This window comes from Eublepharis macularius, chromosome 2 (genome assembly GCF_028583425.1).
Source record: "Eublepharis macularius isolate TG4126 chromosome 2, MPM_Emac_v1.0, whole genome shotgun sequence".
Taxonomy (NCBI): domain Eukaryota; kingdom Metazoa; phylum Chordata; class Lepidosauria; order Squamata; family Eublepharidae; genus Eublepharis; species Eublepharis macularius.
In genome coordinates, this window is record NC_072791.1 from 132968093 (window position 1) to 132983507 (window position 15415).

At 40.8% G+C, this 15415-nt stretch overlaps 1 protein-coding gene across 1 annotated transcript in view; it reads right to left on the reverse strand.

Annotated features, from left to right (window-relative positions):
• TSPAN32 (tetraspanin 32) overlaps positions 1-8075 on the reverse strand; it is a 63096-nt gene extending 55021 nt beyond the window's left edge. Inside the window, exons 1-3 of the mRNA XM_054972604.1 lie at positions 7999-8075; positions 6218-6332; positions 4466-4563 (exon numbers count right to left, since the gene is read on the reverse strand). Of these exons, the coding sequence (XP_054828579.1) occupies positions 4466-4563; positions 6218-6332; positions 7999-8067 (282 nt within the window). The 5' untranslated portion in view covers positions 8068-8075. The remainder of the gene's footprint in view (positions 1-4465; positions 4564-6217; positions 6333-7998) is intronic.
• Between the last annotated feature and the right edge of the window lie 7340 nt (positions 8076-15415).

The window sequence follows — 15415 nt, forward strand, 5'->3', positions numbered from 1 at the left end:
ATACAATATTTTCCTCCATGGAAGAATTCATAAGATGGTTAAACTGGATAGAAATATACAAGAATAGAGTGATGGGGGGAAATTATGGAATTTCAGAACAAAATTCCACTAGTATCATCGTTTTTAATGTCTGGCCACCATGCAGATATCAAAATCTATGCAGTGGGGATTCTGAAAACTTGGGGAAATTCTCAGGTTTTCAGAAAAAGCAAAGCAGCATAATTTAGGGGAACCCTCCCAACTCAATAATAATGTCTACACATCCTGAAACTTTAAAAAGCAACCAGAGCTTGAGTGCCATTTTGAGTTGCCACAGCAATAGATCCCTTACTTGTCTACCTATAAGTTTCAGGTGCCAATATAAGAATAGGGAAGGGAAAATCATGACTTTCCTCACTGGAAGACAAAATACATGTCAGAGTGCTCAATCCAATTTTGGATTCCATTTTTGTTGGAAAGCTACATAAATATGAATGGGCATGTCTTGGGTCTTTCAAAGAAAACTCGTGTAGATTTTGTATTCTGGCAAAAGGGATTTTGTGTGTGTACTCCTCATAAAAGTTTTGTGCCAGAAATGCCTCTTTTTATGCATAGGGTGGTGAATTTGGAGAGAGAGAACTGTTTCTCTCTGGCGGGCTCTAAATCTCAACTATAAAAATACTATTGCTTTGTTTATCGGATATTAGAATCCCATTGATTGTATTGATTTACTCTGCATAACCCACCTTGAGTCACAGACTATAAATAATGTAAATAAATGAATAATACTTGAATTCATGGGCATCCAATGAAGTTGATCATTAGTACATTTAGGACAGACAAAAAGAAGTACTTCTTAACTTGTAATCTAATTAACTTGTGGAATTCAGCAGCATAGCATGTATTGATGGCCACTAATTTAGTTGACTTTACATGGAGATCAGAAAAAAATCATGGAGGCTAATTTCATCAATAGCTGTTAGCCATGATATTGTCAGGGTTGTGGTCCCTGCCATACTCTGGGGATTTGGGGCTCTCTGTTGAGCTGCAGACCTGATCTTCTGTGACATACTTTGGGAATGCTGGAGAAGCAGCACTTTGGGAGTTCGGTTATCAGTTTTGCCAAGAAGAATGCGGTTATCAGCGTTGCTAAGGAGATGTGGCCAGATGGCTTGAGAAGAACTGAACTAGTCATAACAATTCTACTTTCTTTCTCTTTACTTTCCTTTTCTGCATAGATGGGAACCTAGCTAAAGGGGAAGGTTAGAGTAGAGTGGGTTGTGCTTGAAAGGTTTAATATGCCTAGTAGGGGGAGGGAAAAGTTATTCCTGACAAGAAATGTCTGCAGTGCTGTACTATTAGATTCTCAATAAAGCTTTAACTCATATATCCAAGGGCTCATGCAGTGAAGTTCCTGGGATCTAAGTTGGCAGTCCCTGACAGATGTCTCCATGTTGAGAGACAGTAAATGTTTGAATGCTAGTGCTGGGGACAAAAAGAGGACAAGACACCATCTCTGTCCCGGTTGTGGGGCTTTCTGGTGGCATCTGGTTGGCTTTTGTGTGAAACAGCGCTGGTGGGGAGGTGCATAATGGAAAAAATGAACTGAAAATACACACAGAACTCACTAGTTTGGCTTGTTTAAGCAGTTTCTGGAATAGTGAACCAAAACTGGGAAATGAAAGTGAAATGAGTCCCTTCCACTAAAAAGTCTGTGTGTTTCATTTTGTTTCATACGTTTGGCGCTGGACTTGCTTGCTTTGCAGGCTTGCCCAGCGGCTTACTCTCCTGAACAGTGCCAATCAGATCCCAAGGGGAGAGAGACCTTAAGTTATAAATTAACTGTTCGCAGGAAGAGGGAATGTGCTTGAGTGCATCTGCCCTCCACCCGCCAATCAAGTCCTCGCCACTGCAGCAAACCCACACGGGCCAACCTGGCATCCAACCAAGCCCAACCGATGCAGCGCCAGCTCAGTCTGCTGGCTGGCAAGCTCAGGGGCTGAGAGAGCTGTCACTGCCGAACCAGCTCCCTAGACAGGGAAGGGTGGAAGCAAGGAGGGCTCAGGTGCGGCTGGAGGCAACCTCCACCACTGACTGGCTGGGGAAGGGCCAGCCAGTCATGATGACCATGGTGGTGGTGAGGGAGGCCAGGAATGACCATCCCAGGTTGTGTCCGGATGGGCACAGCCCTGACTAAGGGCAGAGCCCCAGTGGAGGCAGTTGGAGGGCCTAGGGGCCAGGCTGACAGGTGATTGGCCATGGGGCTTGGGGGAAAGGCTGGATGGGGGAGTGCAATGGGCCATGAGCCTATCCCACCAACACATGGCAGGTGGGGATGGGGAAGGTGGTGGGGAAGCACTGGCCAAGGGGTAGGGGAGAGAGCTGTAAATGGAGTTCTCCCAGTGAGGCCAGGGAGGAGAGTGCTGGCATGACCTGGCATGTGGTGTGTCATGACCTAGTGGGTTGGAGGAGGAACAAGTGACAGAACCCCTTCCCCTCCTCATATCTGAGGCTTAGGGCGAACTCCTCAAGCCCCCAAGCCAGGTGGTGGAAGGTTTCCTGGGTGTGACAAGACGGTGGAAGTCTTTGCAGGGTGTCGGGTGGGGCAGTGGCTCATAATTTGTTAAAATCAACAGAAGATCATACCATCCATTGTAACTACACAGATCATTAAAGGAGAGCAATTACATGAGTCAAGAAAGACAGTCAAGAAAGTATCTTACTCAAAGGCAAGGAGCCCTTTCCACAAAGAAGCTCCTGATTGATTCAGTTCCTCAAATTTTAGTGTTTCAAAACAATCTCCTAACACTAAGCAACTGTCCCTCTTGAGATGGGATCACATTCTCGGCTGACAAGTCATCTTATAACTTCAAACATCATACAAGGTTATCTATTTGAAACAACTTCTTAAAATATATAAAAATTGATAGTTCGTTCCTGCTACATCTTAACAAAGTCTATGTAAAATTTGTGATTACAAGTTTCGCATGCCTGTGAATATGAAGATTTAAATGTAGGAATAAAACGTCGTGCCAGTTGGTTTCTTTAGGGCCACTCTTGGACTTTCCATAGAACATCCCATCTCTTTCTCCCTGCTGTGGTCAAGGGTCCCCTAACCCAGGGTTGCCTCTCCTGGCACAGATTCCCCTCCTTCCCCTCTGCCACTACTGCACCTGTCCAAGCTGCGGCAGGAGGTAAGATAGGGCAGGCCTGGGTATGACCTGTTTGTTGCTTGGCTGGGAGGCACAGTGAGCCTTCCCTGATGTGCCACAAATGTTTGGAAAAGTTTGTGTCACACATAACCATGGGTGGGGAGGCAGAAGCTCCACTCATGCTGCTTTGGGAGGGCTGCACATGGGTGCCAGTGGCACTACATACCCTGTCCTCCTGAGTATCTCTTTGCCAGCACAGGCCTCTGCACTCTGCCATCTATGGATGTTGATGAGTGGCTCTATCGGCACATGCTTATCATGATTTAAGGGTGTGTGAAAATGGATAGCAAACATTTTCCCAGATGCCTAAAACAACTGAGAAGACCTTTATCTTACAAAAACACATTCAGATTTGATCAGATGAAAAAGCCCAACTCTCAGATCATTTGAACTTAGAAAGTTTATGATCAGAGCTGGACGGACATAAGAATAAAAACTAAACCTACATAAAAAGTATGAATGACATGAAGCAAGATGTACCAAAGGCATATTTTATTAAGTTTTATATGCAGTTTAAAACTTTACATCTTGGGTGGCAGATGTTAATAAAACGGAAGGACTTGTTAAAGCATCCAAATAACTTCTTGGCATGAGGCATTAGGAGGCAGAACTGGAAACCAGCCATGCAGTTTGGATGAACTCCTTGACTCACAAAATTTAGCAGTCCCTTAGCAATGCAAGCACCTTTGTATACGCAGCACAAGAAACTTTCCCAGACTCTTGTATATAAAATCCTTTATTTTTCCTGTTCTAATAACACACAAGCTTACATTAATAGGTAAGGTTATGTTTTAGAAATGTTTGGGGTGGGGGGAGAAGCTCCTTCCAGCTTGCCTCTACTATGCCTTAACAGGCATAAATTAATTTGTAGTGTGTAATTTTTCTATAAGAAGCAGTTTGTTTTTAGTTACAGTACAGGTTGCACAGGGTGATATATGTACACCTGTGTCTGAAAACTTACAATTATTATAATGGGATTTTGAGGAGTAGAACTGATAGGATCTAGACAAGTATCTGGACACATCTGCATTTATGCACTGAAGAATTTTTAAAGATGTAAAACATAAATCCTTCTAACAGTTTTAATTAATATTTTGGCTGTTCCTCACTAGTACTGTGCAATGCACCTTTAATTTGCATGTATTAATGAGGAGGCTTGACTAGAATTTCCCAGAACACTGAAATTCTATTTTGTGCACGATGGCAAACAAATACAAGTCCTAACCTGATAAGTTTGCCAGTCCCCAGTTCTGACCCACGTTAAGCCTACTTACCACTGCCATAGCACTCTCCAGGTCTCTCCATGTGGCAACAACACTCAATATAGCAGCAATGACCAGGATGCTACTCAGACATATTCCAGCATACAAAACTGAAGAGTGGAGTAAATGTACAAATAAATGTCCAAAGCACTGGCATATTTGAAAAATTAGATTACTATCCTATTGCAACTTTTACCTTCACCAAAGACAGAGCTACATTACAGAAAGACTCCCCCTATGGCGTCACAGCCTGTTTTGTTTCCATTGTCTTGTCCAATCCTCAGCATAACTGCCCAAGAAACAGTTGCATATAAGGGAGATTAATTTCTTAATACTCTGACTCTCTGAGAAAGACAACCTACTACTTAACTGAGGTGCATGAGGAGATAGTGAAGCTATCAACAAAATCATTCTATTTGCAGTGGAGAGAAAGAAATTGAATATTTTCCCACTTGTAAACAGAGGAATGCCCTGAACAATGATTGCACAGGACGTGTGGCAGAGTGCGCTCTAGTTACCAAATGAAAGGCCCCGCCTTACTTCCCAGATCTGCACCTGGCTAACTGTGGTTTCCTCTCACTTATGGTCTTTTGGCCTACAGAAATTGGTAGATGAAAGGGAAAAAAAAGATTAGCGCTGCCTACTGATTGTTTAATTTTAAAGGATTTTAGCTGATTCAACTGAAGTATATTTATATATTACTAAACTTCAGTGTGGCGGTCTTTCTGAGACTTTAGAAAATTGCCACTCTGTATTGGAACGAAAGGCGGGATTGCATCATGGTATAGCCTGATCTCATCAGTTCATGGAAGCTAAGCAGAGTCGGTACTTGGATGGGCAACCCCCAAGGCAAACCACCTCTGCTTCTTGCTTGCCTTGAAAGCCCCTTGCCGGGGTTGCCATAAGTCGGTTGCAACTTGATGGCACTTACTTATGTATTAGAAGGAAAGATGATTTTATTAATTCCCATTCCCTATATTAGTGAACCACAAATCCAAAATAGTCTTAAAAATAAATCTCAACTCCACCAATTAAAATGTATGTCCATGAATTAAAATTGGACTGCATTAATCAATCAGTCAAAACTTCAGCTGATGAATCTATTAGTTAAAGGGATTAAAGTTTGCTGCTCTAAAAATAATACTTCTAATTAATATAGCACTTTCAGTGTTCAAAGCACTTCATCTACATTGTCACAGTTAACCTTACAACAGCCCTGTAAAGTAGGCCAGTATTATTATTCACATATTGCAGGCGGGGGACTGAGACCGAGATGAGCTTGAAGTTACTACCTAGTGTGTTTGAGCTGAGATGACATTTGAACCAGTAACTTGCTACATCATAATACATCCTCTAAACTAATGTAATACACCAACTCTAATGGAGATAAAACAGAGAATATCCAAGACTTGCCCCATGTTGTATCCATACATCCAGGAATTTCATTTAAACTGGGCTAGGTAACCTTTCTGACCTGCGTGCCCAAAACTCCACAACAGGAGCATGTGGAGTCGTTGGGAGTGCCAGGGATCAGAAACAGGGGAGAGAGATGAGGGCAGAACTTAGCCAGCCGCATTGGGAGCAAGCCAGGCCCAGAACCTGGCTGGCAGCTCTGTGGAGGTAATTATTGGCATATGTCATATCTGTCACCCCCATACCAATGGCACTGCCATTTCCTGTCTCAGCATCCAACAACTTTCCTCCATGGTATGAAATAGAAACGCTCCTCTAGGTTTATGATTTCTCAGCATTTCCAGCACTTACCTAAACTGTGGAACGTTCTGATGGGGTTTGCTTCCAAAGAGACTTCATTTATGACAATGAAGCGCTTCTCATAGTAGGTAATAATGGTCAGTATCGCTGCTGATAGCCCAAGCAGCTGAAAAAAGAAAGGAAAGCAAGAATTACAGGCTGCAATCTCATAGATACGTATTTGGGAATATATTTCTTCAGACTATCTATTTACCGGAAAGAAAAATTAACATACAACTTACACAGTTATGTGTAGAAACTTTTTAGGGGGATCTTCTTACACTCAGATTTTCTTCCTTTTGAGTAAATACAGGTAAACCTACACAAACTTGGACTGTTACTCCACTTTCTAACTAGTTCAGTGTTGGTCTAGCCTGAGTATTTTCCAGACCTATTTCATGCTATGCTAATATGATGCTAATCACACCTGAAGTCTTGGAGCAGAACCATTATGCAACATATGAACATACTCCAGCTTTCTAGCCCCAAACACAGTTACTTGGAGAAACAGGAATCCCTGCAAGTATAAGGAAAATTGCAGGTCATATCAAAGGAAGCCCCAGTTGCATGACCTGAAAGACTAGCCAAAGTTGGAGCTTCTGCCTGATCAGTCTGATCTCTCCATCCTGTGCTGCTGCCTGTCACAACTAGGGGTGTGTGTGTGTGTGCCGACTAGCAGAACTGAACCAATAATGGGACTCTTCCTAAGCTCTACGAAGGATGTGGGTCACGAGGATAAAGGAGACAACTATGTTTCCTTGCCAGTTAATGCAACATCTTTTAGTCCCTTAATTACCTGCATGGCTGTCTATTGTTTGTGTAAAGATTAGGGGAAAGCAGGGCTTTTTTTCAGCTGGAACACGGTGGAACAGAGTTCCGGCACCTCTTGAAAATGGTCACATGGCTGGTGGCTCCTCCCCCTGATCTCCAGACAGAGGGGAGGTAGAGTGCCCTCCGCGTTGCTGGAGCAGCACGGAGGGCAATCTAAACTCCCCTCTGTCTGGAGATCAGGGGGTGGGGCCACCAGCCATGTGACCATTTTCACTGAGGACGATTTAAACTTTTAAAAACTCCCTCCTTGTTCCAGCTTACCCAAAGTGACGTCATTGGCCCTGGGAGCGTGTGTGCACTTTGCATGCGCACATGTGGTACTAGGGGCACCACCTCCCACCAAGAGTTGCCCACTGTGTGGGCAACCCGCTGAGTTCCACCACCTCTTTTCCCAGAAAAAAAGCCCTGGAGAAAAGGAAGGAGTGTGTATTCTCTCCCATACCAATGCACAATCCTGGGACAGGCTTATCTTGCACACTTTGACAAAATCATCAAATTATTTCACTATAGTGACATTAAGAATATAGAAAAACTAAGATTAGAATATGGTCCACTTTCCTATTCAAAACAAATGCATGCAGGACAAAGTTTTGTTTTAGATGATTTAAAACAAAACAAAACAAATAATCTAAGACTGTACCTCCTCAGATATCAGGAAAAATATTTCAGAAGTAAAGGTCACCATAAGCTTTTCCAACACATTTTTTTCTAAGCAAAAGAGGTCTTGTGGTGTTCTCAAGGACCCCCTTAGCATATTGAGAATGAGAGATAGTGCAACTTGAGAAGAAAAGACATTTCTGCAACGGAGAGATAACAGCTCAAGACACATTGCCGTGTAACATTCTACATTTGCAAAACTGAAATTAAAATGTTTGTTAAGAAAATTAAATTAACACCTCTATGAATAATACAGATAATCTGTTTAGTCAACACAATTTCTGCACAGTTCCCCACTTCTTTACCATGACAAAAAGACTGGCCACCAGCAGTTGGCACTTGGTAGCCTGGACCCAACAGCATTTCTGTCCCATGCCTTCCTCTTCTTGCTGCTTACTGGAAATTACTTTGCTGAGAAGGGTTGGCTTTCAGTTAGTGCTTGCATCACTGCATGTTGGGAAATGTAGTCCTGTAACGTTGCTTCTAAAGTTTGTACTAATAATTTACATTTATGCTTCTCCAAGAGAATACACTCTTTAATGATACATCTAAAACATTCTCAATTTCATTTGAGTGTTCTCAAAAAGGCTGCAGCTGCATTGTTTGGTGTTACAGACATATTTAATCAAGTACTGGGATTCTTTCTTTCTTTCTTTCTTTCTTTCTTTCTTTCTTTCTTTCTTTCTTTCTTTCTTTCTTTCTTTCTTTCTTTCTTTCTTTCTTTCTTTCTTTCTTTCTTTCTTTCTATACATTTAGATCTGATTCACATGATGTATATTCCCACTGTCAAATAAAGGACTTACAAATATTTTGGACTGAAAACTTACTTTCAGGATTGTCAAAGTGTGGCAGGATGAGGCTTCTTTGGAAGAAAGTTTTGAACATGGCACTTAGCATGGTCTAGCCCAAGGTCATAGCTGAGAAGTCAGGACAAAGCGGTAAGTGACCACAAAGCATGAACAGGATACTGGATCCTTATCCAGGAAGAAGCAAGAGACGGAATTCTCTAATACTGCTGCAGACCTTATTATATTCCCTGTCTAAATTGTGGGCTGAATGGTGGTATTGTCCAAGGGTTATCATTCGAACTAGAGCCTGAATTTGACATGGGAGTAATTTGGTCAGACAGGGGGTTATGAGTGCCTGATGTTTTTTGATGGAGAACTAGCCACCTCCTCATGTCAGAAAACAAGTCCATCCATGGATCAATTTAACAAATATGAGAGCAAGAACTTATTTAACATCTTTAACAAATACAAGAGCAAGAGCTTATGTGGAACAAGGCAAGGGCCTTGGTTTCATGATAAATAAACCAAAGAAGAATGAGAACTATGAAGGCACAAAACCAAACCATGTCTATGATGAGAAATACAGTAAGCAAAACTGGATTTCATAATAACAGACTGCAAGTATGAGAAAGGGTGTTGCTCCATCTTCCAAATTTGCGTCCTGAAAACTTGCAAGACTCAAATGAATCTCAGTTACAGCTAAAACATTCTTTCAACAGTGGAAATCACTAGAGGAAACATTAATTTGTGTATTTATTTTTTCAGGGAAAAACATCTCTATCTTTTCTCCTGTAAAAAGGACCCAATGCATTAAAAATATTATCTGTCACAAATACAAATACAAAGGAAAAAACCCTAGAAACTGCTTATCTATAACCTTTGGCATTTTCTAGAAGGAAGCTGGCACATCAGATGGAGGTGCACAGAAGAAAGGATGGGAGCAAGGAAAGGGATTGTGGCCAGAGAAAAGGCAAAGTCATTTTGGTAGTGCCTGACTGAGCCTTGCAGACAGTTTGGTTGGTGTTTTCCATTATCCCTTCTGATATAGCAGACAGAAATCTCAGGCCACACATCTTGGCTGCTATAGTACATTCCTTCCATGATCACAAGAGACACTGGGGATCACAGCTCCCTGAGATGGCATTAAAAATTAGAATATTGTTATGTACTTCTCATGTTTATGAGCAACAAGAAAATTCAGGAATACGTTTTTTGGGGGGGGGGAAGGGTCATTTGAAAGAGAGACTATTGGAAACGTACAGCATTTTTGTAATATTTGCTTTCTTTACAAATTTACAAGTAGGGCACAGATGGAGACAGAGGCACTCCTACAGAGCAGCAGATCTGTACCCTCACATTAAATCCAGACACACACACACTGAGAGAGGCAGAGATGGAAAGGAGTTCTTGCGCTCTCAAAGTGTTTCAGTCAACTTGTAATATTCAGACTGCTTTGGTTCTTACTGTTTCTTCCAAACTCAAAACACTCTTTTTTCATACCCACACCTGTCCTCCCCTTTCATCTGAGAGAAATCAACTCCTACGAGCTCCAATGGATGCTTCACGAGCTATTGGGGAACCATCTCCTAACAATTAGGGCCATTAGCAGATCATTCTGAGCCATTAGCCCGCAAAGTGATAGTCAGCTGCCTTCGCAATATTTACTGAATGCAGGTCCAAAAACTGATACAGAGTGTAAACTTTGGAGACCATTATTTTTCCATTTTTTAAATTTCTACTGACTAAACTTTATAAGGAAAGAAAACTTAAAACCCAACTGACTATTTCTTCTTGGCATGAGAAATGTGCTTAAAGTCCCCACTCTCACAGAAAGTCCAAGCAGGGAACTAGATCTCACTAAGGGTATACTTGGCAGTCATCAGAGAATGTCCTCTATGTAAGGCAAAAAGTAACTACAGAGCTATGATTTCTAGAAGAAAAATGGCACAAGAGGAAGCACCAAGAACCACTTTGGTTTTTCAGTGCTGGGAATCTGCCTTTTGGGGTGAGATGGCCCACTGAGTGCAAACTACATATAACTGAGCATCACATTTTGCTGGTGATCCTAGTGTACTATTTCCAGCTCTCACATCTTGGTAGTCACAGCAAATTGCCTGAGAGGTGGAGGCCATTGTTCCAGCATCACAGAAGAAGCTTCATGCGTAGTTTGGCCCTTCTGGACAGCTATGATCAAAGGTAGTTTCCTTTGCATGTCATAATAATGCATTATAAAATAGTTTACCTTAGTTGTATAGGATGGTTTGCTGCTGTGGGCACTTAAGATGAAACATTTGTAGCAAATGAATGCTAACGTTACATTGTCAAAATATGAGAATGCAAATCTGATTATATAAAATTCTTATACATTTGAAAAGCTCTTTTCCTTTGTAGCAAATCAAATATATGATGGCTGTGGGTGAGGTCATAATAAAGAATATACTGCTTTTGACAATGGTTTAGGAAGAAAACATTTAAATTGGGGGAGGAGGTATATAAATCATTTTTGTCCTTCCATTTCATTCCTCCCTATAAATTCTACAGTAACAGCAATCAAAAAGAAAATCAGATCTGAATTCCCTTTGTCCACTAGAGGAACTCAGAGACTAAGAGATCCCATTTGCTTCTTCAATCAAGCTGCTGCAAAAGCTCCTTAGTTAAATTGCAGCTATAGATGAGACTTAACAGTTTATCAGAGTTTATTTATTTTATTTATAGTCTGACTTTCTCACTGAGGCTCAAGGCAGATTACAAAACTGAAAACAATGCAGTAGGAGCAGTATAAAGACAAAAAATAAATAATATAATAAGATTGGGTTGCAAAGTTAGGAAAAAGCAATAAAAACAGTATAAGGTATAAGAAATGCAAATCTTGGATTACAGAAATTATAAAACAATGCAGTAAAAATGCAATCCAGTAAATACAAACAATAACTAGTGATACAAATTAGAGCCCTTGTTCCTTTTTAAAAATGCCCCCTTGAACTGTGTGCTGAGCAGCCCTTGCACAGACTTCAACGTTCAGGCTTCAGAACTATCCATTTGTGGAAAAGATATTTAAGTCAATATATTTAACTAAATAAATGCCCATATATCAACCCTTCTGGCAAAATGTTGCATCCGTTGTAGAATTCTGAGTAGATTTGAAAAGATAAGTTGATACTGTGTAGAGCTGCTATTAGGTTATACTGTGGGCATTCTGAAAAACAGAAAGACATGGCATCCTCCAAATGAAAATGTGAATTGTATTTACTTAAAAATTATGAGAAAACAGGCAACAAGATATGGAACAGTGGAAAAGTTGCAGCTCCATCTCTCTTGTAAGCATCTGCTTAAACCCAAACTGCCAAGTTGCCTGTTCTACCTTGTCCTTTCTGAAGAAGGCCTGCAGGTGGCAGCAAACTCACTTTAGAAATTAAGTTTAGCCAACTAGTTTATATGAGGACCCTTATTTAATATGGGATACGAGTTGCCCTTTGTCAAAACTGAATCAGTTAGAAACATATGCCTAAATATTGGATCAACTGCAAGATTTTAATCAGTAAGTTCATGAAGGGTTTTCTGTCTTAATGCTCACAGCTAACTAGGTCCAACAGTCCTGTAGCAAAATTAGTTTGTTAAAGGTTCTGCAATTTTTCCTGAAATTCCAGCCAGAGTGCACAAAGAGGCCTGAATCTCAGCAGTAGCTGATCATGCCATTTACTTGGTTTTATACCTTTGGTATAAAGTGTACCTGCACTTGGTTACAGTAGGCTTAGGCCTTAACTAAATATGATGCAGGATATCTGTGACAAGAAGCTTTTGTTTATACTTTTGCAAGTTTAAAGCAGCAATGGGTGGCGGAGGCTGAATCAGGTTGAGAAAGCAGCACTTGGGAGGAGCAATTTTCTCAGTCGAAATCCCCTGGTTGATATTTCCCCTTCAAAGGAAAACATACAAGTATGATTTTTTTAAGTACCTCTCACATCACATCTAGTCCAACTCTGAGCTGTTAGTTTACAGATATTTTTCAGCAATGCGTATGGAATTTATGTGTACTGGAGATGAACTGATCTGCATGTTATTCCACTGGGTGGATGGCTCGTTGTTATGGAGTCAGGTGGATCCCTACCACGCATAGGCCTGTGTATGAGCCAAACCAGCCCACAGTAGTTTTATAACAGAACATTATCAACAAATTATTGCAGGATCTTGTTGATCTCAATATCCAGGTATCTGCCCAACAAGGGATTTAGCTTTATAGTCTCTACAAAGCATCAAAATCAGCAAAGGAACACAAGGAATCTTCTGCGCAAAAGAATAAATGGACACAAATCTGACATTAAAAATGGCAACATCCAGAAACTAGAGGGAGAACATTTCAATCTACCAGGACATTCCATCAAGGACTTAACAGTCACTGTAGTTCAACAGAAACCTTTCAAAAACAAAATCCAATGGGAAGCTGCTGAATTGGAATTCATATGTAAATTTGACTCAGTCAGGCTGGGATTGAATAGAGACTATGAATGGTTATCTCATTATCAGAAGTAACTGACTTCCTTAACAGAAGCAAACTGATCTCCATATCAGAAGCTACTCCTCCCTCCCCTCTCCACCTACATATCTCCTACATATCTCCCTCTCCACCTACATATCTCCACCTACTCCTCCCTCCCCTCTCCACCTACATATCTGGCCAGTTTCTTTCTGCCCTCCATGCATCTGACGAAGAGAACTGTGATTCTCGAAAGCTTATGCTACAATAAAGTTGGTTAGTCTTAAAGGTGCTACTGGACTTTTTTTGATTTTGCTACTACAGACTAACACGGCTAACTCCTCTGCATCTTTTTTATGGGAATCTTTTATGCTAGAATCTACCAATACATTTGCTAGCCAATGTTGATCTAATATTCAAGATAAATTTATGATCATATCATGGGTCTTACCATGAAATTTAGACATCTTGTACCCCAAGGGATTCTTGCATAAATAGGAAGCATTCAGTTAGTCATCAAAGTAAATAGATCTTTTATTTCTGGTATGTGTGGTTAGAAGAAGGGAGGGAGAGAAAGAGATGTAAGACAGATCAAGAGATATGAAACTGACATATAGAAATCATCCAACCAGTCCATAAATTATCAAAACAGATCTTTTTTCTGGCATATGGTTTTACTGAAATTATCTACGTAAGTGAAATCCTTATTCTACTTGACTGAAATTTTGCCATCAGGTTCCCTTCAGCAACTATTACAGGTCCTGAACATTTCATTCAAATTGGATGGAAAATACTTCTTTACATAGCTAATGGAAAATGAAAACAAAAACAAATGAATTCTGAATAAAACTCAAACAACTGAAATTGTTGTAAATGAAACAATGCAAGTGTTCACTCCTAATATCTAGTGAAGTAATTGGGCAACAGTGTTTTTTCTCCTATACGTGCCAATATTGGTGAACTGGCCATTAAAATAAAAAACAACTGAAAAATGTAACAACAACAACAACAACATTCTATTTATATACCGCCCTTCAGGACAACTTAATGTCCACTCAGAGTGGTTTACAAAGTATGTTATTATTATCCCCACAACAAAACACCCTGTGAGGTGGGTGGGGCTGAGAGAGCTCCAGAGAACTGTGACTAGCCCAAGGTCAAGTGGAGGAGTAGGGAATCAAACCCGGCTCTCCAGATTAGAGTCCCGCACTCTTAACCACTACACCAAACTGGCTCTCCCATACACCAAACTGTATCCTCCCAAAATAAGCTTCTACTCTGTTAACAGGTCAAGTAATTGCTGAAGGGAATATATTTTTCAAGGATATACATCTGCATCTGTGGTGAGAATATCCTGCAATTTTTTGAACAAATTCATAAATGCAATTAGCAAGATTATTGGGTGCACACTGTCATGAATCCTATTGAATTATGACATTGAAACTTTGTTCTAAGAAGAACCTCATCTTTCCACCCCTCCTTTTAACAGTGGTTAAATTTATTTTGGATAGAAAATGTAATTCCAAGCAGGATCCTCCCCTAGCAATGCAGGACTTAAGCAGAGGATTCCTGAAAGGATTATATATCAGTGAAGAGTGTGACCTTGAAAACAAAATATAGACCATTTTGCTTACATTCATATAGCATGCCAAATGATCCAAGGTGCCAGTTCCCAATCAGTCAAACAGAAAACACTGTGTGTACTCATAACTTTTCCAATGGTTTTAATATGAAATCTTTTATCTGCGTTGCCTAAATTATTGTTGATTTCTCTTTGGGTCATATTACATTGGAGATCTGTGACAGGCTCCATATGTGTTTTTTTTTTAAACTCTATGGGAGTTAGTGGTGAATAAGGGCAAAGTAGTGAGCAAGGAGCAGCTTAATTCTTCCCCCCATTCCATTTTGCCAGTTGAAACTGGTTCCTTCAGTCTACTAATCTGCTCTTATGAGAAAAGCCAGTGATAAAATAAGGAGATGGAAGCCAGACTAGAATTCATGTCCTGTAGTCTGGTAGCCTGTCACCTGCTCCTAGGGGTGTGGAAACTGTAATGAAAGAAACTGTCTTAGTTCTTGTGACTCCTTCTTACATGCCCAGGGCAATGCTGATAGCCACCTTGGGATCAGGAAGCAATTTTCTCCAGGCCAGTTTGGCTAGGGATCTTGGGGTATTTTGCCATCTTCTGGGCTTGGAGCAGGGGTCACTGAGTGTGTGTGTGTGTGGGGGGGGGGAGGTAGTTTCAATGCAATTTCCTGCACTGTGCAGAGGGTTAAACTAGATGACCGTGGAGGTACCTTCCAATTCTATGATTCTGTGGCTCAATGACCTATGTTTCCATAATCTTTCTTCGTTAGGATTGCCAGCCTCCAGGTAGTGGCTGGAGATCTCCTGGAATTACAACTGGTCTCCAGTCCACCTGGAGAAAATGGCTACTTTGGGGGGTGGACTCTATGGAATTA